General features: G+C 42.6%; 2 protein-coding genes across 3 annotated transcripts; both read right to left on the bottom strand.

The window, feature by feature from the left end:
• Positions 1-143: 143 nt before the first annotated feature.
• pole2 (polymerase (DNA directed), epsilon 2) lies at positions 144-4,033 on the bottom strand. The gene is made up of 19 exons (XM_085931717.1): positions 3,898-4,033; positions 3,440-3,540; positions 3,304-3,379; positions 3,148-3,225; positions 2,961-3,054; positions 2,808-2,882; positions 2,545-2,628; positions 2,376-2,432; positions 2,252-2,300; positions 2,071-2,143; positions 1,770-1,942; positions 1,592-1,681; positions 1,463-1,517; positions 1,320-1,379; positions 1,092-1,169; positions 897-1,005; positions 657-833; positions 462-529; positions 144-381 (listed from the first exon to the last, which is right to left on the bottom strand). The coding sequence occupies exons 1-19, from the start codon at positions 3,969-3,971 to the stop codon at positions 363-365; spliced, it is 1,590 nt and encodes a 529-aa protein (XP_085787843.1). The 5' UTR covers positions 3,972-4,033; the 3' UTR covers positions 144-362.
• Positions 4,034-5,093: 1,060 nt separating this feature from the next.
• rps6ka1 (ribosomal protein S6 kinase a, polypeptide 1) lies at positions 5,094-25,110 on the bottom strand. 2 transcript variants are annotated; one of them, XM_085931591.1, is made up of 23 exons: positions 11,965-12,001; positions 11,137-11,190; positions 10,764-11,012; positions 10,173-10,289; positions 10,005-10,086; positions 9,823-9,903; positions 9,676-9,755; positions 9,487-9,593; positions 9,376-9,413; positions 9,146-9,288; positions 8,994-9,064; positions 8,838-8,926; positions 8,577-8,641; positions 8,257-8,359; positions 8,033-8,163; positions 7,717-7,842; positions 7,539-7,628; positions 7,300-7,458; positions 7,028-7,189; positions 6,633-6,709; positions 6,432-6,549; positions 6,228-6,365; positions 5,094-6,056 (listed from the first exon to the last, which is right to left on the bottom strand). In XM_085931591.1, the coding sequence occupies exons 3-23, from the start codon at positions 10,878-10,880 to the stop codon at positions 5,934-5,936; spliced, it is 2,217 nt and encodes a 738-aa protein (XP_085787717.1). In that variant the 5' UTR covers positions 10,881-11,012; positions 11,137-11,190; positions 11,965-12,001; the 3' UTR covers positions 5,094-5,933. The 2 variants fall into 2 exon arrangements, with proteins under 2 accessions (XP_085787717.1, XP_085787718.1); XM_085931592.1 differs by lacking the exons at positions 10,764-11,012; positions 11,137-11,190; positions 11,965-12,001 and adding exons at positions 19,101-19,145; positions 23,307-25,110.
• Between the last annotated feature and the right edge of the window lie 140 nt (positions 25,111-25,250).

Below are 25,250 nucleotides of genomic sequence, written 5' to 3'. Positions count from 1 at the left end.
ACTTGATTTAGTCATTAAAATAACTACAAAGAAAATAATTATTTCTAAATTAATAATGAGCTATTCTTCTTACAACGCAGTTTTACTTTTCAAAATTTATTCGGACTTTATTTTCATAACGTCACATCACTAGATTGCAACTTTATTTATTTAATGAGAAAGTCAAGTCAAACATTTTGTCCTCAATATGTTCTACACAGCACCACTAGTCTAAACACAATATTCTGATTAATATTGTGTTTGTGGAATATAAAATTAAGCATCAAAGTCCATGACGACTACAAATAAAATGACAGTTGCTCACACACACAAAACAAATATTCAATAAAACTTTATGTACAGACTAAAAAATATATATCTGATTATAGTCCTTGAAGTTTGCTGTGGAGACATAAAATAACAGTAATGTTAGTCACCTAATTTATTATTTCATTTAAAGAAATGTACAAAACAGTCCTTACCTGTCCTCAATGGTTTTGTTGGCTGGATAGTAGACTTTAAATGTAAAACCACTTTTTAGGAAAGAGCCCTGGTGAAGTGATGAATGCAGTTGTCATTAATAACGACTCACCGATAATCTATTAGCATTTTTTGACCTCTCTGAATGACTCTAAGATGCCAATTAGTAATTGGGGTCAAATAAATATGTTATTTACCGGGTTGACGCAAAGGCAGTCGGAGTGTGTGACGCTGAAGGGGTCGTACTTGTCGGCAAAGACCACCATGTCGGGAACGGGGTACACGCGCAGGGCATAGTCGTAGGCCCAAAACACGGGAGTGACGTAAAGAGGCAGCGGGGCCAGGTGAGCCTGCGACAGAATGCTCCGGACAAACTGACACCAACAACAGTGTTAACACTGGGACAACTTTTTTTTTTTTTTTTGAAAGACACTCACATGGTTCGGAATATCCAGGTTGCTGTTGGGCAAGCCCACACAATTCCTGCACATTTTGTTGACCAAGTCCTCACGGATGACTATGATCTCCTGACTACAGTACTGGATCCTGAAAGAGACCGTGAACAATATTTAACCAAGCAAAACCAGATTAATTTTGCCATAGCTTGACTTGGCTTTGGCACGATTGGTTACCTGCACGGGTTGGTGGTGAACGCGCAAAAAGGAACCCTCTGTCTGAATTCCTCAGTGATGTGATTCGCCAGTGGAGGTCTGAGGGGAGACATAAATCAGTAGTCGACAGTTTTTGTCAACAATGTTTTGTTGTTTTTCGGCTAAGGAGTTCCATTCCTACTATGTAAAAAAAAAAATAATAATAATTTGTCAACAAAAGAGATTTGTAGTCTTCAATATAAATATTACCGTGGTAGGATGGTTGCCGGGCCTGGATCTTCAGGACCAGGAACAAACACAAAACGACTACTGCAAGTTCAAGAAGAGGGCAATGACAGTGAGACACTAATTCAAATGTAAATGACAATGACAAAAAAAGAAAAACTTCTTACTTGTTGAGTATGTTAGGATGCGCACATATGCTGTCAGCTAACACCTTCAACGACTCTAAAAAGAGAATAATGATAGCAATGTGAGACGTTGTCATTTCTCATTTGATTGTTAAGAGTTGGAGAGTTTACCCTTGAGTGATTTGACGTGACCTTTTCCATACGGAACGGAAGAGAAGTTTCCACAAAAAATGAAACACGTGGGAGGCATTGCGGCGTAGCCTGGTGACATGATGTTCAAATGGAACAAATTGTTCACACGGTTCGAGTCAGTCATCAATTGGGGTTGGATCTGCGAGTAGACACGTACCTGAGAACATGAGGTTGAGCTTCTCCATCACTTCCGCGTTGTCCAGCCAAACGTCGGAAACCAGGACAAACATGGCGTCGTCGTTCTCCTCCTCTAGTTGCTTGAGCTTGACCGACGCCTTCACCGACGTAGTGGACGGACCGCCGAAAAAGTTGATGTTGCCAAAGTACGCCCTGGTGGCAGAAGTTAGGATACGAGATGCACAAAAAGAAATGGCTGGTAACTGACATCATTTCAAATGCATGGGGGAAAAAAAGAGAGGGAATAGAAAAAATATTAAAAAAAATTAAACTACTTATACCGTGTGGCTGATGAAGGTTCTATGGGCGGAGTGCCAAAACCATTGACGTGGAAAACCGAGTCCTCGTACCAACCTGAAAGACAAGGTCGAAACAGTCTGTATTATCATCGATCATTTTACTTTGGATTCCACCTTCACTGAATTAGGAACACTCAGCAAAGCTTTTTAGTACTCGACTTACCCTCAGCTAATACGAAACTGTATTCGGTGTAAAGGCCATTATGAAACTGGTGCAAGATGAATTAAGGCAAAACTTAATAGTAGTTTTTGTTCAATTGAAACACACAAAATAAAGGAAAGGATATTGCCTTGGACATATTGAGCTCTACTGTCCCAGTTGGATCCTCCAGGTAGAATTTCCCCTTTTAAAAGCCAAAATAAAAATAAAAAAACTATGTAGACACACGAATCCAAAAGATGAATGTATACTTGTGATTCTATATGGACCGAAAGACACGTGGCCTGCCGCCTCACCTCTTTTAGTTGTGTGATCATGCCGAGAACAATCACGCCTCCCAGTGTGGTCGTGCTGCCGAGCAAAGCTTCAATGGTCTTCAGCTGGATTAAAAAAAAAAAAAGGAAACACCTTGAATATATAGAAGACCCACACTATGTTTTCAAAAGTTTCGCTTAATTAATCATTTAGAATTAATAACACATGGAAACGATTTGTGAAGAAAAGACTGAACTAAAATTGGATGCACGAGGTTTTAGCTTGATAGCGATGACGAGTTTACCTGAAATTTGTTTTGATTGTTCACTAAAGCAGCTCCTATGACAGGCGGGGTGAACAGCTCGTGTCGACGTGTACGCTGTAAACCAAATTCAAATCTGAGCACCACTTCTCAAAACAGTGACAGGAGTAAAAAAAAAATAATAATAAATCAGACCTGCAGTAAGATTGTGTAGCGCTCCCGAAAAAGTTCCGCTTTGTCTCTGGCGATGCCGCACAGGCCCGGACTTGGATGGTTGGTCATTTTTAGGCTGCCAATGGAATCAAAGAAGTACAAAGAGTATATAAAAAAATAGATTTACATACAAAAGTACAAATACGACACTGGACAGTAATTTACTTACGGAACAAACTTCTTACGCTCCGCGTTGTAAATGTATCTGGGCATGTCAAAGGCGCCGATGATGTTGAAAACGTTAGTCCTGGAAAAGAGTCAATGTCACCTTCCAACTTAAAAAAAAAAAAAAAATTAGAGGTCAGAGGTATTCAGAGCTTCTTACATGGTTTCGTCGCAGGATTGAGCGCAGTCCTGCACGGCATTTTCCACCACCGATAGCTCGATCATGCTTGAAGTCACTATTGGATAAAATGCAGATACAGTCGACCAATATAGACTATACGCCCGCACAAACTCACATGGTTGCTTCTCCACAGCATCCAGAACTCTTTCGATGATGTCATCCAGCTCAGTGGGACTGACAGACAACAAGGCCTCTACCAGGCACTTAGTGGCCTCACTTTGACAACAACACGAGGGGGGAAAACAAACCAATTTTAAGTATTTGTAAATTCATGTTTGCACAATAAAAAGCAAGAATAGGCAAAACTGCCAATGAACAACCAGTATTGTTCTTAAATAGTAAATAGTGTCAATTTGAGAGAGCATTTTTTCTATTTTAAAGTCAACTAGGTAATAAAGTAACAACAGAATGTAATTTTGAGCAATTTATTGACATTTGGTTGTGGAAAGTTTGCAAATTCATACAAAGACCTCAATGAAGTTTGACAGCTAAACGAATGTCACGACTAATGACACAACTCGTACTGTAGACAACATCGACCTAATAGAATAAAAATGACTTAGTTATACATACGGTCGGAGAATAAATCCCCGCATTTTGAAGTCAGCACAAACTCTGGACTTTATTCTCCGGGTAGCGTCCATCATTGTTTACTTCGCTGGTCTGGGTCTGTCCACTCGTGCTTTGGCGCCAAATGTTTTACTTCCCCATATCGTGTCGTCACTTCCGTGAAAGGCGCCTTAACAATAAAACAAAGAAAGAATCAGAATTAATTTTTCAGATATACAAAGCTAATAATGAATTAAAAACAACAAATAAAATAAATTTCAAGGTAATATTGGAGTGGAATGTAAAATTTTATGTTAATGTATTTATTTAAAAAAAAAACTCTAATTGTTTTACCCCCAATTGATTATGGGCAATTATCAGTCATGAATTTTATTAACTTAAATAAAATGCCCTTGCCTGAGGATCAGCAGCTCAACAACGTCATAAAAAGGAAGAAAATAATATGAGCACCACAAGCACAACTATACATTACATGAGACAATTTACTGTAGCAACAGAATCTTTAATATTTTGTAAGATATAAAAATCTTCATCTTTATCATGTAATAAGACACACCACGTTTAGTCAAAGGAACAATGTTTTTTCCCCTCAATCACAAAAAAACAAAAGAATGATAGAACAAGATGATCCTTTTTGAGGTAAGACAGCTGGTTGGACAATTTCACAGCCTCGCAGCTCTTCCCTTCTTTTATGCAAGACATTTCGACACCTTCCTCATCAAGTAGGCCTTTAGGCACCAAGCTGAAAGCAGGACCTACCCTGGGAAGCTAACACTTGGACGTCATTTGGAAATTATAACAATTCTAAGTGGAAAAGTATATGCGATCTCACAGGCAGTAACTTGACACATAGATGAATCCCCCCCCCCAAAATTAGGGATGTTCGTCTTTCAGGTGAAATGCATCGGTCAATTCAAATGAACCAAACACCTAATATTAATTTTTTTCAGGTTCATCCTGAAAATTTCACCTGAAAGTCAAACACCCCATTTTTTTTATGACCCCGTGGAAAATAAAACTGGCTTGATTCAATGGAGAGAACAGTCTGCCCGGCCTCCTTGTCAATACATTACGAGACCTTTTATTTTATTTTTTTTAAACACGTATGTAAGCAATGTGCTCAAGTTTGTCTTGCAGTATTTTCAAGCGACGCTTTCCTCGGACAAAAATTAACACCAAAAGCAGCCAAGCACAAGAAACAGCATTCAAAATGTAATGAGGGAGGGGGGGGGGGGGGCACAAAAAGCCAATGTAAATGTTTGAACATGCCGAGTCTCTTTCACAGAAAGCCACCAGAAGATGTGTAGTCAAATAAAACATAGAAAGAAACATCACACACTGCACGTCATGCAACTGACACTGTAAAAGAAACAAGATTGACGTGAACAAAAATTCCCAACAATCCCCATGTTTCTGGCTGTCCCAAAGCCAAAAGAGGCATTTAATGGCAGAAATATATATTTCAATATATTTTTTTTTTTCTTTTATTCACATTTACTAACCTCCCCCAAGTTGACAAACAGCATTTTGGACAGTACTGCCGGCCGCCATGCTGCGGGCACGAACGGATTTAGCGGCACAAAGCCGCTAATGTAAAGCTTATCTTTACGCACGCGCGCGCGCGCGCACGCACGCACGCACGCACGCACGCACGCACGCACGCACACACACACACACACACACACACACACGCACACGCACACGCACACACACACACACACACACATGCATACACGTACAGACGGACAAAAAACCGGCAGACAAATAAACGTGCAGCAAACTGACAACGTCCAGTGATGGCTGAGCGGGCATGGTAGTCGTGCGGGAACACAAGTGCGCGCACACATAGATTACAAACAATCACCCCCCCTCTTCGTACATCTTTAGCTGGCCCCACTAGAAAAGTGAACACAACAAGATGGGTTCTTTCAGAGGGGGGGCGGGGTTCAGGGTCACAGTCAGGGTTCCTTGGCTGGTAGCGCCCTCCCGAGCGAGCTGGTTGGTTGGGTTGTTTTTTTTCCTCTCTCAAGACAATGTGTCTACAGGGAGGTGGACGGAAGCTTCTTGACGCGCCGTTGGGCCAGGAAGGAGCTCTCGATGGGTTTGAGCTCAGGGGTGGGCTGCGAGTTCTTCAGGGCCGAGTATGTGGCCGCCATGGCGCCCTGGGACGGAAATAATAGTGTTGCAATTAGTGGGACCCTTTTAGGGTTTGACATCCTAACCTTCTCATGTTTAGATCTAAATAAAAAAAAATATATAAATCGTAAATTCAAGACTGATTCGGATCAATTTTGCTAATGCTAGCATGCGAGAATGAAATGACCCCAAGTCACCTTGACCAGTTTGGGGTCCTGGAGTGGGAGCTGGCTGTTGGGGAGTTTTTCTCTCTGGATGATCCAAGGGTGCCTGAGGACTTGCTTGGCGATCAGTCGCTGATGTGGGTCCACGTGGAGCATCTTGGACACCAGGTCCTACAGCAAGGAACACATTTTAAAGTCAGATTCAAGCTCTCTGGAGCAAATAATATGTTACATCACCTTAGCGGCGTCTGACACAGTGTCCCAGTTGCCTCCAGACAAACTAAAGTGACCGTTGCCTATCCTGTTCAGGATCTCATTGGGAGTGTCCTCAGGTCCATTGGCGAATGGAGTAAAACTAGAGGAAGGAATCAATTAAATAGGACGGCGTGAGGATGGAAACAGATTATACAACACAGTCTTAAGAGTGCAATTATTTACCCGGCCAGCATGGTGTACAGTAGTACTCCCAAACTCCAAATGTCACAGCCCTCATCATACCCTTGACGCTTCAACACCTAGCGAGAAAAAAAACAACATTTTTGCATTTCAAAAGAAGAAAAATGAGGATAGGTGCGTTTTAAGGCATCAATATTGTTCTCCAATTCAATAATCCCCCAACTCGCCTCACAAAAATCAATTTGATAAACTCCCACACAAAAAAAGCCCGCTTGCCTAATACAAACCGCTGTTGACACGCTAACGGTTAGCATTAATGGTTGAGCTTTTACAAAAAAAGATATAGCAATACCAACAGGCATATATTCTTTATCCTCTACAAAAAATGACAAATATTTCCACCATTTTAAATATTAAACAAGGTGTGCCAGGCTCACCTCAGGAGCCACAAAGTTGGCGGTGTAGCACGGGGTCATGAGTAGGCCGTTGTTGGCGCGCAGTTGCTTGGCGAAGCCAAAGTCGCAGATCCGAATAGACTCCGGGTTCCCCGACTCGTCCACGTAGAGGATGTTGCTGGGCTTCAGGTCTCTGTGCACCACCTAAGACACCATCAGTAAATGTGTAATGAAAGATACGTCATCATCAGATTTAAAAAAAACAAAATAAAACCAAAGATGGCCGATGATAACAAAAGATGCTGCGCCCTCACCCCTTGCGAGTGCAGGTACTCCACAGTCTTGGTGATGGTGTGCAGCACGGAGCTGGCCTCCCTCTCCGAGAAGGACTTTTGCTTGAGGATCCGATCGAGCAGTTCTCCTCCGCGCATCAGCTCCGTCACCAAGAACACCTGCTTGCCGGTATCGTACACCTGGAACCGACACGAGCGAAGTCCTCCGATATCAACTCGGAGATCAATCGAGGTTTGACTTGATGAATTTTTATCCTCACATCCTTCAGTGTTATGATATTTGGGTGCTGTCCGTATCGAAGCAGGATCTCGATCTCCTCGGAAGGGTCTGTGCTGGTCTTGTCAATCATCTTGTCAATCACAAAAATTAAGCTTCAATTTTGGATCGTTCTAGGCTTTTTGTCAGGTCATCCGGGTGTTTCGGCGACCTGCTTGTACCTTGACGGCGTATTCCGTGTTGGTGGCCTTGTGGACGCATCGCTTACACACAGAGAAGGAGCCCATGCCGATGTCCTCTTTCAAGATGTAGCCGTCGCTGAACAATAAGTTCTTCCCATGTAGCTGCTGCAAGTGGACAGGAAATACTTTTCGATACAGATACAAAATAAATGGTCATTTTAATCAAATGTCTTTCATTTTACCGATTCATCGACGAACCAACCGATTATTTTGATCAATTGATGAATCTTTTTTTTTTTTTTTAATTGAAAATTGTCCAAATATTTGAAGTCCATGAAAGTCGTCTACTGCTTACCTGGACCACCGGGTGCGGCGGGGGCTTCAAGGGTTCCACTGAACCTTCTTCCTCCAACAGAGTTGACGCAATGAAGCTGAAGCCTCGAAAAAGCTGGTGAGCTCCGGCACTTGGCGGTACGCCGGGAGAGTCTGGAGAAATGATGAGAGGATGCAAAGTTGAATGGTGTATTTATTTATTTATTTATGTGTTTCCACTTCCAAGGTGTTCTTTACTTTTATTACCTTTTGGGGTGCGGGAAGTGAACTCGGAATCAAAGTAGAACGTGTCGTCGGGACGCGCCACCGCCGGTTTGAAAGGGGGTTTCACCTCTCTGCGGAACAGTTTCTGGCACAGATGAAAACAGTTTTGTATTAAAAAAATAAAATAAAATACTAGCAGCAACAATACAGTACTCCAATTCATTGAAAAAATTAACAAAAAAACAAATCAACCATAAAACAATAAAATGAATAGTAATGAAATTATTTTTGGGATGGTTCACTTCCCTCAAATAAATAAACAAACAATCAAATAAATAAATAAATAGACTTAACACACTCACATTCCAGTCAATATTAGAAAACCATCCGTGACGTTTGAGCTCCTCTGCTCCATCTGGACCCGATCCTGTAGTGAACCCATGGAAACAATTTCAATTTAATTACATACTTTTTTTTTTTTACATGCTCAAATTTGGCAGGGTTATTAACATTCTTTGGGAGGCAGTTGAATTTTTTTTCTTCGCAAGCACTTCTCAAGCCTATAAAATGTGTTGACAGCCAACTGTGTTGCTCAACCGGGTGCAGCGAAGGAGATAACCGACCCAATCTGTTGCTGGGGTTCCTCTTGAACAGAGCTCTGAGCAGAGACTGGGCCTCTGCGCTGAGGAACTGAGGCATTCCCAGACGTGCCCTGCAAAAGATCTCTTCAGTCATCATCATCATCATCAGTGATACAACCAAAGTACAAGTAAACTTACTTGAGGATCATATTCATTGTTTCTTTGCGGTCTTTCCCATGAAATGGCAGCGACCCGGTCAACATTTCAAACTAGAGGAGAGAACATGACTTTTACATCATTCTTTTATATCATCCCAAACAACTAGAAATATGAAAAAGTTCTTTCCTTACCATCAGTACTCCAAACGACCACCAGTCGGCGCTGTGGGTGTGTCCTACCCTGTTGACCACCTCGGGTGCCATGTACTCCACGGTGCCACAGAACGAGTAAGCCTTCTCGTGCTGCTCAATGCCTTCTTTGCACAGCCCAAAATCTACGAGACAGCAAAGGAGACTTTTGTTCTTCACTCCTTCTACCAACCACATGAAGAATTGAAGTTGTCGACTTGCTATTTTCTCACCCGTGAGTTTGATGTGACCTTCCTCATCCAAGAGAATGCTAGACGACAAACGTAGGATATGTTGGCATGCTTGCGTATTGAAATGTACAATTTGGAAATGACTTCTTTTACTTTTCAGGCTTCAGGTCTCTGTACATGATGCCCAAGCTGTGGAGGTGGTCGAGGCCCAGCGCCAATTCTGCCAGATAAAACTTGACGTCCTCCTCGGTGAACATCACCTGTGAGATGGAAATTCGGTTTCGGGGAGTATGATGCGTGAGAACGCAACGTGTAGCGGCAACACGCTGAGGGAATTCTCACCTCTTTAGACAGTCGGGTGAAGAGATCGCCTCCTCGGAGGAAGTCCAAGATCAAGTAAAGTTTCCCTTCAGTCTGGAAAGCTGCAAAGAGAATATACCAATGTGTTTTTTTTTGAAGGAGGCGACGGGAACAATTAAGCCGACTAACCGTAGTGCAGCTTGACAATAAACGGGTGGTTGACATCAGCTAGGATGTTCCTTTCCATCTTGGTCCTCACACGATCTCTCACTGGTGGGGGGAGAAAAGAAAAAAAAAATCCTTTTATGGTATGGCGGTCGTTTTTTTCGCCGGAGGACATTGTTTACACGGTTCCGACTTCGATTACTTACCTTTGAGCGTGGCCTTCTTGAGGACCTTCATTGCATAGAGCTGGTTGTCATCAGGAGGGGTCACCTTGCGCACCAGGAACACCTCAAGTATGTGAAAGACTAGCAATGTCAGAAGAAAAACCGGAGAGGATGAAAAGACACACTCAACTTCCAACTTGCACCCTTTACCTTCCCAAAGGAACCCTGGCCCAACACTTTGAGCAATTCAAAGTGAGACGCGTCTGCTTTTTCCGAACCTTCTTTGACCACATGGGTGATGTTGATTTCCTTGATTTCGCCATCGTCCTATACGCATAGAGAAAGAAACAAGGATTTGACTAATGTCCAAAATGCTCCTGGTGACTCTCAAAGTGAGGTACAGATTGACTTGTGGGTGAAAACGGGCTCCCTCTAGTGGTGCAAAGAATAATTAGTTGTTTTTAAAGGTCTTTTATGTTTGATACCACATTTTTTCAGACTGTTACCATAAATATACCTAAGTAATAATGTGTTCATAATTTCACATATAAGTCACTCCTGATTATAAGTCCCATCCTCGGCCAAACTATGAAAAACAAATGCGACTTATAGTCCGGAAAATACGGTAGTTTTGTTTAACTTATTAAAAAAATGGATTAAAGATCAAATTGAAAAAAATATACCCATACATGGTAAAATGTCATTTCTATTCCAAAATGTAGACACGGCGCAAACATACAAGCACTACCACAAAAAACAACATATCGAAGTGAACTTTAAATGACACGTTGTCATGGTTACCAGTGTCCAGCGTTTCAAAGCAGGCAAAGTATCTGCAGCCGCCGCCAAGCCTTTGGGTTTTTTGGACAGGTAGAACGGGAGAAAGCAACCGAGTTTAAATCTCGCCCCGGGTCCCATGTCCCGAGAGGTGACACTTTAAGGGCCTTGCTGACTCTTTTGTTGTGCTCTCCTCTGACTGACTGATTGAGGTTGAACATGAATCCGAAGCAAGCAACCAGGAAGGAAGCGGTTGCTTTCATTCTCACACTCCTGCACCCAAAATGGCACAACCAAATGAAACACATAAGACCATATGTATTGTCATTTGAATGAAGGACAGATGTAATTTATCCAAACGTATGCATGTTGTCTCATTTAGGGGAAGGTGACTTACCTGGCCACTCATTTGGGCAAAGTCCTTCTCTATCCACGTGATATGAGACTCGTTCTAAGTGGTTGTTGGAATGGAGAGTTGACATGATTATTTTTGTTTGGTTTAGATTAGTCACTATGCAAGCACACACACGTGGAGACAGACGGAGTGTTGGGGGGGGGGAATAGGACAAGACTGGACAAGTCAGGACAGGAAGTGGCTTTCTCTGTCCTCTCTCTGTCTCGCTCTCCCTCTATCTCGTTTTCTCTCTCTCTCTCCTTCAGCTGACTTCCTTCCGGCTACAAAAGCTCAACCTGTACGCAGAAGCCGCTATTCAAACAGCGGCCTTTCAAAGTCAGAGACACAATGGTGACCACGCCCTGTGGCTTATTACTGGACTCCAATGCAACATTTGATAGTTAATAGTTCATCTCTGATACCTGAAGCCCTCTGAGAAAATAAACTATAATTCATATTTGTGCATTTTCTGCAGTGTCAATATTGAAAAAAAAATCCAATTAGTGACATTTTTTGCAGTTTGCCTCACTGGCTTAAGAACCCCGAAATCAAAAATGGATGCCTCGGCATTAAGTCCTGACATCATCCTCTGTGAATCAGGAAGTCGAGAAATGGACAAACAAGTCAAAAACAATCAATCAATTTATTGATTCTTCAATTTGATTCTTGCCTTGCCTGCTAAGCTATTTGACATGTTAAAGTTAATTCGCTAAAAAAAGTATATGAATTTAAATTGTATGTTAGATGGCCACATACGAAGACATACAAACATACAATAAATTCATTTCACACGCTCAACATGCTAAAATCAACAAAAAACCTGCCACTTGCCTCTCTCGTGCGTGTTTTGGTGCGGAATAATAACCTCCACATGTCCAAATATTTCCATGTCACTTGGAGCCAGCACGCACTGGCTTACGGCCGCACAAGATTTAGTTGGAGTTAGGCAACATGTTCGATGTGTGTTACTCACTGGATTTGCGTATGCACACACACACCACAGCAAAATGGGAAGTGAGGTTTTTAACCACCAAAGTACAGTGTGACTACATTGACGAGAACTGGTCACAAAGGGGAAGGTTACAGTGTAAATGCGGTAAATTTGAATTTCTGTTTTCTTTCCAGAATATGATTGTATAAACAGTTTTTCATTTCCAAAATTATCTTCTATATTATATCTTCATATATATAATATAAATATTTTTTTATATATATATATATATATATATATATATATATATATATATATATATATATATATATATATATATATATATATATATATATTAAAAAAAAAAAAAAAGTGAAGTAGAGAAAAGTGGAGGTGGCGTGTTGCCATCTTTAGCTAGCCAAACTATAGGACACAAGAGGAGCTTGTGAAAAAAAAAAAGACACACAGGAGACACAAGGGGCCAGTGGCAGACACTAAAGAGGAGCCGTCAAGCAGAACCAAGGTTAGCCAAGTAAGGGCATGTTCACTATATACACTCGCAGTCCGTGCAGACGCTAATTCATCCCTGGCACAGAAGAAAATTGTCTCCTCGCAGCATAATAGTCCAATGAATAACATACAATTACAACATTTATCCGCGGCTGTCTTGACGCGGCTTCCTCTTTTCCTGCACGTTTTCAACTGCTGACAGTTGGAACAAAAAGCAGCCATTAAAAGTACACACAAAAAGGAAATGATCTTTTTTTTTTTCCCTCCAGATTCATGCTTTGTCTCTCATTCCACCATTTCTGATCTGGTCCACATTTACGGCTCGCAGACCACGTTTGCTCGTACCAAATTCAAAGCCACAATGGGTGGAGTTGTTCAAGCGGTAAATCTATTTTGTGTGTGCTGACTTTGACCCAGTGTTGTCGAGTTCTGAGAAAGATGATCTGGTGGATGCGTCTTGGGTCCCAGACACTTTGCGCGGGCTGGCACCAGAACATATCAGGTGAGAGGTTCTAATGTTTGTAATGCTGCTGGAGGTTGGATTGTTTTCCTTTTTTTTTGGGGAGAGGCGGGGCAGACAATACAACTGCACCAAATGCAATCCTCCAACCATTAAATCAAGGCGCTTTAATAAAAGCGTAGCCTGGAGCGGTTGAGAAGACGGCTTAAACTCCAAGGAGAAGTCAAGGATCCAAATAACACAGCTGCTTGCACTGCATTAAGACGTAAAACCTCTCGCTACTTTATCTAAGTCTCGTTTTCAGTTTTTACTCTTTGGGGACACTTCATTAGGTACTCTTGCATCCCCAAAAAAAAAAAAAAAGAAAGAAATTCCAATGCCTTTTTAGTCCACCCCTGACAAAGCAGAGAACCTTCTTCCAATTGGTCACATGATTCCTTAATCTCCAGGCTTGGTAGGATATTTCATACAGGAAGCTCTTCTGCAAAACGAGGTCACCTTTTCACCCCTTTCGGTGTCGTCTACAACACGGGGTTAAAAGATTTAACGTTTAACAGGACGTTCCATCTGCTGGCTGTGAGTGACAGCTGCAAACGGACGTATAGGCTAACACATTTCCATGGAAAACTCACAGGAAATGTGCGCGGGATTAGCACGGATGCTACAGGAAATCCTCTGTGGTCAATCTGGAATATTAATAGCACAACAGGGATTGCGGTAAAATGAGAGGCAGGTCAAACAGTTGACATGAGCCGGAGCAGAATGGAAGGATGATGATGATGATGATGATGATGATGATGGTATTAGAATTTAAATTAAGCTAGCAGGCAAGTTAATTATTTCGGTATTGATCCATGAATCGAATTTGAAAAATGTCTTACTTTCCATGCCGTTGTGTAAAAATCTCATTATTTCAAATTACATGACAAAGTAGATTTATTACTGCTATAGTCCGCAACAAAGTTAACCGTAGTTGCCACGGTAACCGTGTCAACCGTTGTTTTGCTCCTGGGTCTAACAATGGGGGAAAAGTAATAGGGACAAGTATCAGCAGAGTAAATTCATTGACTGGAATGCAAAATAGACCAAAATATATTTTTGGCGGGGAAATCAGCTTTCTGCCATGGTAGTAACCGTAAAAGACAAGAGCAACCGGTTGCCACGTTCTTCTCAGTCGACCCTGAAAAGGAGAAGTGTGAAACTATGGCAACTGTGTTCCTCATCTTTGCGAGAAGTGGTTGCGAGGACGGCGTCTTTACGCAGGAAACGGCCGTGGACAGCAAGCTTTTATGCGAACCGTTGATGGACGAGTGCTCTTACTGCCAGGGTGGACATTTGTCTCGATTTTAATAGCCCTGATCAAATACCATCGTGGCCTTTAAAGGTTTTGGGGGGGGGCTTGTGACTAATCACCAGACCAAATCTGAAAAAATGGGATGAAAGGGGAAAAAAAAAAAAAAAGAGTTATGAATGAAACTCTGAATGAGCAAAAAGGTTTATGGCTACTCAGAGTACGTGTGTGTAAGAAAAACATTTTCTACTATAGCAGGGCTTGGCGACGCTGAGGACACGGTAACCATGACGACGCCGGCTCACGGCAACCAAGGATGGATGGAGGAGGGGCTACTGAAGGCAACGGAAATATGCTTTGAATTATTTGAAGGGATGCTGAGAAAAACATCTTTAATTGTTGACGTGCTGACAGACGACTCGCGTCCATGTCATGCTGCATTCAAGTGAATTTTTCTTGTTTGAAATAGTTCAAAACAAAACTGTATTTAATACTTTAAAAATATTTGTTTCATATTTTTGTGAAGGAACCAACTTCCATTTTCGATTGAAAATGCTTTTTGGGGGTTGATGTGAACACAAATGGTGGAGTAACACATGAAAACAGACAATATAACAATCATGACAGAATTTAAAAAAAAAAAAATTACCAGTATTACTAATTATCGTTTTGAGTCTTTTTTTTTTTTTTTGTACTACACTGCCCAAACTTGTCTCACAGTACTTTCTACTTGTCCTACTGCAACTGACGGCAACATACTAGCAGTGGTGCTTTTGATTCTCTCCACCCACCCCATAGAAAACCAGAATTTAGAGTCTCCCGCAAGCTCGAGGGGGAGATACTGGGTAATTGGGTTATAAACCATCGCCCCGCCTCGGCGTGTGTGCGCGTTTGGCCAGTAGCTCTGCAGAGCCACCTTCTACCATTAACAGCAGATTCTGTTGATGATAAGCGCACACGAGAGAGCATCCGCTTTAATCGAGAGCACACACGGACGCACACGAAGAGTTATGCCCTTCAAACCAAACACACAGAATTGAAACAATTGTATCCACAAGTCCGAGATTGTGGAGAGGTCAGCTGTACGTTTCCATAGGCTTAGTTTCAATGCAACACAAACGCTGCAGCAACACATCTAGACTGACAACATAATACTTGTAAATCGCCTACGCAAAGATTGACCGATAAGTACTTTCGTTGCTGCGTTGTGGTCGTACCCGGAGGCTGTTTTCCGCCAACCGCCCGTCATTCTTATCACGCATTAAAGAAATAAAAAGCAGTAATCGCTGTCGGTCTGTTCGGGTGCTCATCATTGCGCTCGTGACGACACTTGGTGAGAGAAGGGGGGAAAAAAAAAAAAAAAGGCTTTGGAGGACATTGCAACACAAACGTCAGTGACTACCCCTGCTTCCCCCCCGTCCTCCTGACCTTCCCGTGGAATGCGGCGTGTTTGGTTCTGCAGGGTTGTTCGAACACGCTTCCCTTCCCGCTAGCTAGGAATCACAGTGACTGCAACACGCACATGCGATCATCTCGCCGCAGGTTTGTTTGACACTTTCCCAGTGGCGAGCCCGGCGGGAAAAAGGCCAAGCTGGACGTCGGCAAGCCAAGCTGGCCGCCATCTGGGCTTTCCAGGAAGTGCTGTGGAATTTATGTAACCTCTACAAGACCCACAGAGAATTCTTGGATTCTTGCAGAAGCAGTCAGAAACCACAGAGATGTGGTTCACAAAAGAGTTGCGGCAAAATACACCCACCAGCCCAAAACATTATGCCCACCAGCAAAATTTAAAGCACGCTTGAAATAACAACGTGACGACTGCTGGAGGGGTTTCAATGCAAATCCTACCTCTTAGGCAATCGAGAGGTCAGATTTGTTGAAGGGCCGTTTCCATGACGACCACATGCGTGAGCATACGCTTAGTGCTCTCATAGCTAGGCGGGGAAATTCGTAGCCTTGCCGTTTCCTGGTTCGCCGAGCTCCGCGCCCGCCCTAGGCTCCGTCCGCTTGTCAAGTGCGGCGCCTACGCACTCGCTCGCTCCTCTGGTAAATATTTAATCGGGTCGAGGAACACTCGACACCGAGGCTGCTATGAGCTCAACGTGGCCACGCGGGGGAATGCATTGGATTGAACAGGGGTCATCAACATGGTGCCTGCGGGTAATATTCAAGGACCACATTAACAGTCTGTAGGCTTGTTCTAAAAATAACTCAATGTACATTGTGATTTTCTAGGAATGTTTCATCAATCATTATTTATTACACATAGCTGTAGATAAATTATGCTGTTTCCATGACTAGAGTGCCGTTTGTTAGTTTGACTGACCCCCCCCAAATGTGTCCTCTCTGGATGCCAAAATTTACTAAAATAGTTATGTTATTAGCTTATTTGCCAAAATGGCGGCATTACGGCTATTGACGTTTAAACCAGGGATCTGAAGAATGTTTTATCAGGGCGCCCTCTAGTGGCACGTGAAACTATCACAAATTAAAATCTCACACTGTGCATAATCATGTTACGCAGATTTATTTGTATTCTTTATTTTTACGAATCCAGTTCAGCACGTGTCCAAACTGCATAAAACTGCATAACATCTCGTTTTTATGAACAAATGGGCCCCATCTTTTCGCTGGGTAATATGATTGTCCTCGGTCTCAAGTGATGCTTTCCGAGCTGCTTGCGTTAGTTGCCATCTTCTAATTTGTTCCCATAATTTGACTCTGATATGGTCAAAGGCATACTGCAGACTTTTGCGTCTAATTCGGTCTATAATTTACTTTGGATGATTTCATAATGAAACACGGATAAACGACATATCTTTTATCACCGCTCTCGTTTTGCAGGGTCTCGGTGTGAAAGAGGCTCACGTTTCTTTTCGCTTCACTCCCATGACTTTCACGCGGGCTGGAAAAGGCTTAAGGTGCCTAGCGTTTCCTCTCCCTCGCCGTTTCCAATAGCTCATCATCTATGTCCGCCCAACCATACCTTTCCTTTTAATCGTGCCGTTTAGTTGCTTCTATTCTACCAGCGCCTAACTGCGATGGAAAAATAAAAAGTCATTAGCCGCAATCTCTGGTGCATTACCTCGTTCTAATTTCTGCCCTCTGGCTCGTAAGGTAGGAGCTCGTGCCGCAGTGGGGTGAGAATTATGTAACAGCAGGCCTGCATTAGACATAAAATTAAGTATAGACCAAATGGCTCTTGTAGTTTATTGGTCGCCTCCATGAAATGTCACTGTTGAAGGCAGAGGCGGAAAAACTTCCCCTCAACTCGAGTTCATTTAACAAGAGCGCCACAATAGTTTAAACATTCATCACTAGGAAAAAAAAAAACATCAATGAGTAAACTTTGAGGTTGAGACATTTTGTTCACTTGAAGGAGAAAACCGGGTAATAACAACTCCTCCCCTGGCACCACAGATGAGACGATTCCCCTCCATCGATACCCCTCGGCCTATTCTGCTCGTTGACGCTGAATCTATACGAGCCCATTAGACGCGCTTGATCCGGAAAAAAAAAAAGTCTCCAGTCGTCATTAGAGTGCTTCTAATTCATGTTTTTAATAACTGCAACGGTAAAACGCATACTCATAAACCCTTCAGAGAGCCATCATCTAATTGGTTACAATTTTACTGGCTTGATTTCATTTTATGCCTGCTGGTAGTGCTGCGATGTTTGGAGAAAGAAGAGAAAAAAAAAAATTCCCCACAGCGCACTCACTAAACAAGACAAATCAAGAGTAAAAAGACAGTCAGCAACAAGCTGGCGAGTGTGTAACGCAGCACCTCGCGTGAAATGAAATGAAATATCGCCTCGGTGGTCGCAGGAAACAAACAACAACGGAGAGCCAAACAATTACAAGTGCAAGTTCCGATAAAAACGCCGCGATGAATTTTTCCCAAGGCCACGTCAATGTCCTTCCAGGAAAACAATCCCGTTAGATTGGAGAAAGTCAATTTCCTCGTCGTCGTATCGAATGCGGGATTCTAATAAAGTAAAGCGGAATAAATAGTGGCTCCAATGACTCAAGTGTTGTCTAATCAATTAGCGCGTGAAAGGCACCATTACGGTTGGAATTGAATCTTATTGATGGCGGATTGCAATGCAGGAGAGCACGTTGGAAGAAAGGGATCAGATGTGATCAACCAAGGTGTGATTTGGACCAGCGCATTTCCCCGTGTGCTGACCCCAATCGTCATTATAACGTGAAAGGATGCAAGACGGGCTTCACCCCGCCTCCATTCAATTCACAAGGACTGCCCTTGCAGAATAACACAAGAGGAAACTGGATCGTGTTCCAAAGGGCCAGATAATAATGGAGGCTGGGGAGGAGTTTAAAAAAAGAAAAGAAAAAAAAAAAGGGGGCTGACTCAGCCATTCTTTACCAGCACCGTGCAAGCTTGTGCACGTTTGTGATGTGATCGTACCCTAACGGGACAACTGAGGACACGGAGCAGAAGCTACGGTTGTTTGAAATATAACATGTAACAGAGAATAATAAAATACATCTCCTCACAGCCTAATTATACCCAAATAACCACTACATTTTTACTGGTCTCAAAATATGAAATGCCTATTGTAGTGACCTGTGAGAGGCAGCATGGTGCCACAGGGTAGAGTGATGGAAGATACAAAGAAGAAGAAGATGCTAAGCTAACAGTTAGCTTGTCTACATTATTGTTGAGGGGGAAACAAGTACTAACTGGCCATGTAAATGTCCCCAGTCGAATTAGTTGTGTGTTTAATTAATTGAGTGTGTGTGGGAGTGTTCCGACCTTGACAGCAGGTGTGACTCCATCTTCTGCAGTACTCTGGCCATTCTGTCAAAGAGAGCAGAGTTTAGAAAATGATCGGTATGTGTGTGGCATAAGTAGATTATTTTATGTAAAAAGAAATAAATACAAAGGGCAAACGGCAAAGACGTGTTGTCCGGTCACATTTAGAATAAGCTGAAGTGATGTCGCGGCTATCCCGAGAGAGCCGAAACGGTACGTCACAGATTGCTGACTCGTGACGTTTTAGCGGCCGGCGACTTTGCCGCTTTGCTGCCTCTTCACATTCGGGACGACAGAGCACTTGTTTATTCTTTGTGGGGTTCATCTTGAGAGGGTGACTCATGCGGCGCTACATATCCAACTATACACGGGAAATATGATGACTCAGCATTGCTCCACTATTTAAGTCTCATTTGTAGTACGGATATTTTGCTAATGAACCATTTGTGACAATGTACGTCTTTTGAGTCAAGTCAATTTCTTATGGGTCATTATGAGATGGGACACATTTAGGGGCGTAGGTCCATGACCCCTTGGAGAAATACAATCAATGCTTTAACGGTTTTATGGGTAGGTGATGAAATGTGAAAACATGTCCAACTGCTTCCGCATACAAGAAGAATTTTGGAATTCTGCTCCCAAGAGTGCCCCCCCCCTCCCCCCCGGTGAATGCCGCAAATTCCACTTTTACTGGCAGCTCTCTGTAGAAGAGAAACAGAAGTCACTTCAACCCTGAGATTTAATTCAAGTCACTCACTCAAGCCATTTCCTCCAGGCACCAACGTAAAACTACTCGCGATCACTTCCAGTCGAGCCTTGTCGTCTTTTAATAACGTACGACGTTGTAACGCCAAACTTGTTTATTGGACTTTGAACAAGAAGAATCATATAAACTCCGAGAGCCATAAAGTCAAAATGAGTAATCTGAGGTCGCCATGGGAACACCAAAGACCACAAACTGGTCTACCATCAACAGGCCTTTGAAGCAATTATGGATAGATACATTTTCAACACGCCGAGTCCGCTAGTTTTTATTGAAACCTTGATGCCGAGCGCTCCGCTCATGCGTGTACAGTACACGCTCCAGACACCGACACTTTCAATCTCATTAGCCACGCTTGGCCGATCCAAGTGGCCCAGTTAATGGCGACGGCGCTCCCCTGAGCTTCCTCGACGAGAGCGCACACCTAAGCGCACAAACAAGGCTCGACACGTTAATAAGCCAGGAGGCCTCGCGATTAAACGCGTGGGAATGGTATTGAGCAAACGTTAGTCCAACAGGCGGCAAAGCGGAACTTTTCATTCCTGTCTGGTCATAAAAAGTCAACAAGCTCAGGGCTGCGGCGCTGTTTGAGTTGGTGAGATAAATCTGTTTTACTAACATAACACTGTAGCCAAGCAACAAGAAATACAAGAAGCATCTTTTTAGCCGGCCGGCCGCTCTTTGTAATCCTAGCCGGCTAAATTTCGCGGTATCTCGGCGAGTATTGATTGACAACCACTTTGCTAGGTCCACCAAATGGACATTATCTATATTTATTTACCACTTTTGGGCTTTTAGGTTTCTGACTCCCACCAATAAACAGGAGTAAGACACTAGAGCTTGAAACATTTAGCATTAGCATTTAGCAAAACAAACATACATGAAAAAAATATGATGGAACAATTTCTGCTGAGGATTTCCCGCCAGATTTATTTTGGTGGAATGTCTTTCCCGGAGGTCCCCGCTAGAATCGGAGATGTTATCGAACGTTCTCCTTCACCGCCACGGTTTTGCTCAGGTGTTCCGCAGGTCACGCCCAAATTAGCTGCACTTAATCCCGCGCGGGAGATAAAAGCCATGAACTGAAAACGCTCGAATGCTCAGCCTCGATAACAAACACACACTTGACGAGAACCGAAATATTGCATAAGAACCCAAAATAGCTTCAGTCACTTCTCTTTCCCGCTATACATTTTAGAGCGGGTGTAACTATTAGCGAAAGTTTTAGAGTCCAAGTGGAAGTTTCCGTATTTGGATGGTGGAGATCTCGTGTGGATGGATCGGCAGGATCGTGACAAATGCCAGAAGCCATTGCAGGTGGCACTGAGTCATAATGGAGGCACAGCGGTAGGGGATGATTGCTCCACGTTTATCAGCGCTGATTCACTTCAGATCAGACATCCTTTCCCCCACAGGAATAAAAAGCAATCAAACATGGCCGCTCTTTGATTCAAGTATCACCAGAAATTCCACTTTGATCCTTGACTGGCACAAAAGGGAACCTCCAGATCCACAAATGGACCTGGACCAGATCTCAAAGTATCATGGTGTCCTAGCGAAGCAGGTCAACCCAACCCATCTGTCTCCCGGTCCAACATGCTCAGTTGGAACGGGATCGTTCTGCTCTCCCTGCTGCCGGTGCTAGCAAAGTGTGCAGCGGCCCGATATGGCGCCGAGTTCCCAATGAATAGCGACGACTGGTGTGATTAAATTTATCACAGCTTAGGTGATGATGAATTCTAAATGGACAGGTGTTGTGCAGTCCGATGATGGAAATAAAAATCACATTTATTTTCCCGATTTGAAATAAAAGTGCACATTTTCCCTCCGTCAATCACGCACTAAAAAGGCAGGCAATTACGCTCGACACTCTTTGCAGGGTCAGCGTTAGCATCTGTTCGGAGGTGTTGCTGACAAGTAGACGGGAAAAAAAAAAAAACTACGATAACGACACATTATGGGAGGGTGACTCATTTTGCTGACTGCGCCAATGTATAATATGGACAAATTCATCAAAACTCATTAAGCCAACTCATTAGTTATTAATTCATGTCCGTTATTGAATGCAGATATTTTTAGATACTCGGATATTAATTCACAAATTCTTCCTTCTTTCATCTATTTCTCTTTTGCGCTAACTTTCGGAAAACCCCGCGGTGGTCTATTTTGGTTTTTGATTCATACTCTAGTAAATGGATGTTCTCTGTGCTCACTTTTATGGTAATACACGTCAATGAGTAACTACTTTAGCAAGTTTGGATTCTGTTGAAGAGTCAAGATGTCTTTTTTTGGCCTAGAAAAAAAAACGAGGGCAACTAGATGTAATGAGTCAAAACGCAGCATACGTCTCCTTTAATGAGAGAAGCTATACAGGCAAAAATGATGGATATCAACTTTTGAGAGCAAGATGTTCTCCTATCAGAGAGGGTATCTAAGGTAAACGATACGATATCAACTTCCGGACCAGAACCCCCCCCCCCCCACCACCACCACCGCCGCAAAAAAGCTTTCAATCTCCAAATCAATTCTCACCGTAAAGAAGACTGAGGACATTGTGTAATACCGTGCACATAAAAGAGGGACATCAGAGACAGAAGGCATGAATATTACATGTCATCTGGCCCAGCGTACATTTTGGCAGATTCCCGCAGCTGTTCAATTGTATGGTGTCAATGACATTCTACAGGTTGCCAGAGAATCTCAATCAGTTTGAAATTGGGAGGAAACAAAACACAGCAACCGGGTGCTTTTCCCATAATATAGCAAAATGCTGTATGATTTCACAGAATAATATTTGAGGAGGAATTTGACAATATCCGCAAATCTAATATCCATCACATGGTGTTTAGATCAATTCATTTCGGGGGAGCTGCAGTGGAGAAGTGTAAAAAGGGCACTTATCTGAATTTGGAAATGCTCTTGAGTTGAAGTGACAATGAATATTTCCAAATCAAGATACATGTGGAAATAAACTGAGGTGAAGTGATGAATCACCTCTTTTGGATAAGAGTAAATTTGTGGCTTTAAAAAGAAATTATACTGGAGTATTCATTAAGAGGTGGAGAGCACTGATTCGTACAAGCGCCTCACAGTTTAAAGGTGCAAGGTTCGATTCCGGAATCGCCTTCCTGTGTGGAGTTTGCATGTTCTCCCCGTGGCAGCCAGAAGCTACGTACAATTAAACCTGTATAAAAGGATGGATGGACGGACAGTAAAAGTAATACTATTAATAAACATACCTCACATTAGAGATGGTAATTAAAATCGACAGACGTCTCAAACACGCATGTTACATGTACACATTTATGAACATATCCCTCCCATCCGAATGTGATAAGATAACCGGTTGCGAAATAGTTACTAGCCCTTAAAAGGAACTTATCCAAATGTAAAATTCCACATAACTTGATTCAAATGTTGCAATTCTGCACTTGTGGTTTTACCTCAGTCTCCAGCTGGACAAGTTCCATGGTGGGCCATGGTTCGGCAATCTGTGCGAGCGGCATGCTTGCAGATTTGCCCCTGTCAAGATGCACAACTTCTCAGAACGGCTTCGGGCTCGGTTCGGTGACTTGGTGCTGTCCACAATCTTCGTGCACCACTCGGGGGTGGCGGGGTTCGACAAACAGGTGCAATCGTTCTGATTTAATTCGGATCACTCCAAAGTGATAATCCAGTTGAGAGTAGAATAAATCCAGGTAGCCTACTACTCAGCTATCAGTTTTGGATAGGTGGGGGGAAAAAACCTGTGTATTTTTTTTTTTTTTTTAAATAAAAAACAAAACAAAAAACAATCCTGGAGGAATGACACCAAGTCCGAATTGGTTTTACAATCGAAGCCTTGGGTCCTCCACGCCGGGCTTCCTCTTCTTGCTCTTGTCTTGGTAGTAAATAGCTCAGCGCAGCCTCCGAGCCCAGATTGTCATTGGCACACTCCCAAAGACGAGATTCATCCTGCCCTCCTTCTTTTCTTTCTTTTTTTTTTAAATCCAAGCTACTCTACCACCCAGGTCCGATGTCGCCATCATCTGTCAGAAAAGTGAACTGCATCTACGTCATTGCGCTTTATGCAACTAAAATAAAATATTGTTTTCCCAAATACTAACCACTACCTTGCTGCCCAAGATTAAAATGGGATGTCAATAAATAAAAATGAAAAAAATAAATAATAATAACGCTAGGCAAAACTTGTTGCCATGCAGAATATAGAATATTCATCATACTCTAGTTGGGGTGCAGGTCTACCTAATGTATTCTGAATTATGATAACGTTTTTGAAGGCGTTATTTAATTTGTCTTCATAAAAGCATTTATGGTATAGACAAAAAGCTCCAATTTTATCCGTGACCTGGGATGCAGTGTGCTGTTTGAGTGTGTTTGGGCTTAATCTCTTTTCATTGATAACAGCTCTCGTCGTGAGGGCCCTCTATGATATAACACACCCCTTGTGCTCTCCACACTTCCTCGCTCCATTCAACAGCAGAGTGTTTGGCTCGCGCCAGGCTCCGGTTACTATTGGCAACTGGAGAGCATCAAACTGTGGATGAATCTGACTTTTTTTTTTTTTTTTTTAAAGGGGGGGGAGGTGGTTAGATTAGAATGAATGTGAGGCAAACAAAGAAGAATGAAGATGTGGCTCGATGTACCTCGACTGTAAGAGACAGAAAGGCTTTTGGGGTTAGGTTCATCCCTAAGCTCACATTCAAACTATCGATTCATCTCCATGATTGATAAGCGAGGGCTCATTGCATTGTATTGGCCTTTGTTGTTTAGTGCCACGTAAGACATAAGCATTGATTGTCATGCTCTCCTTGTATACCAGTAGGAACAAAATGAACACAAAAGTGGCCCAAAAATGATACACGGAAACCTCCGTGATTCTCAAGTGACATCAGAGGTGACAGTGATGACTCAGAGGGATACCCCAAGCATGACCCCCCCCACACACACACACTTAAACGTCAGTTTGAAGTGAAGAATCCCGATAGATGTGACTCATCCTTCCACGCGGAGTGCTCAACAAAGTGCTAGCATTGCTGCTCAGCTACATAAATCGCAGATGTCAGTTATGAAATTCACAGCATCAAATTCATTTCACAAGAAGCAGGCTTTATGATGATGTACAGAAGAAATTAATTAGCCACTCCAAAGTTGAGCTGGGTTTAATTAGCCAATCTCAGCCGACTGGGGAGAAGACAGTACGATGATTAAAAGTCACGTCGGGAAACGCGCCGATTTATTGTGGTGTAATAGTTTGTCAAGGCGATGGCTGCAGGAGAATGATGTTCTGAGATCTTCCGGTAATAATCAGTAATGGGTGTGTTTTGCAACACGTTGGGACCTGAATTTGTATCGTACATATTTCAAGCTGAACATGTTCAGATTGA

This window comes from Syngnathus leptorhynchus, chromosome 15 (assembly GCF_054491065.1).
Source record: "Syngnathus leptorhynchus isolate UIUO chromosome 15, UIUO_Slep, whole genome shotgun sequence".
Taxonomy (NCBI): Eukaryota; Metazoa; Chordata; class Actinopteri; order Syngnathiformes; family Syngnathidae; genus Syngnathus; species Syngnathus leptorhynchus.
This window is presented reverse-complemented; position numbering and strand designations above follow the sequence as displayed.

What these genes read in the sequence shown, in the direction of transcription:
- rps6ka1 (XM_085931591.1), bottom strand. Translation starts at nt 10,880, where the DNA reads ATGGGACCCGGGGCGAGATTTAAACTCGGTTGCTTTCTCCCGTTCTAC. An exon ending in CAAGAAGGCCACGCTCAAAG is followed by an intron (nt 9,904 to 10,004) that starts GTAAGTAATCGA and finishes TCCCCCCACCAG; the next exon opens with TGAGAGATCGTGTGAGGACC. An exon ending in CTGTACACCATGCTGGCCGG is followed by an intron (nt 6,550 to 6,632) that starts GTAAATAATTGC and finishes TCCTTCCTCTAG; the next exon opens with TTTTACTCCATTCGCCAATG.
- pole2 (XM_085931717.1), bottom strand. Translation starts at nt 3,971, where the DNA reads ATGATGGACGCTACCCGGAGAATAAAGTCCAGAGTTTGTGCTGACTTC. An exon ending in GAGCGTAAGAAGTTTGTTCC is followed by an intron (nt 3,055 to 3,147) that starts GTAAGTAAATTA and finishes TTCCATTGGCAG; the next exon opens with CCTAAAAATGACCAACCATC. An exon ending in ACTGCCTTTGCGTCAACCCG is followed by an intron (nt 530 to 656) that starts GTAAATAACATA and finishes TCACTTCACCAG; the next exon opens with GGCTCTTTCCTAAAAAGTGG.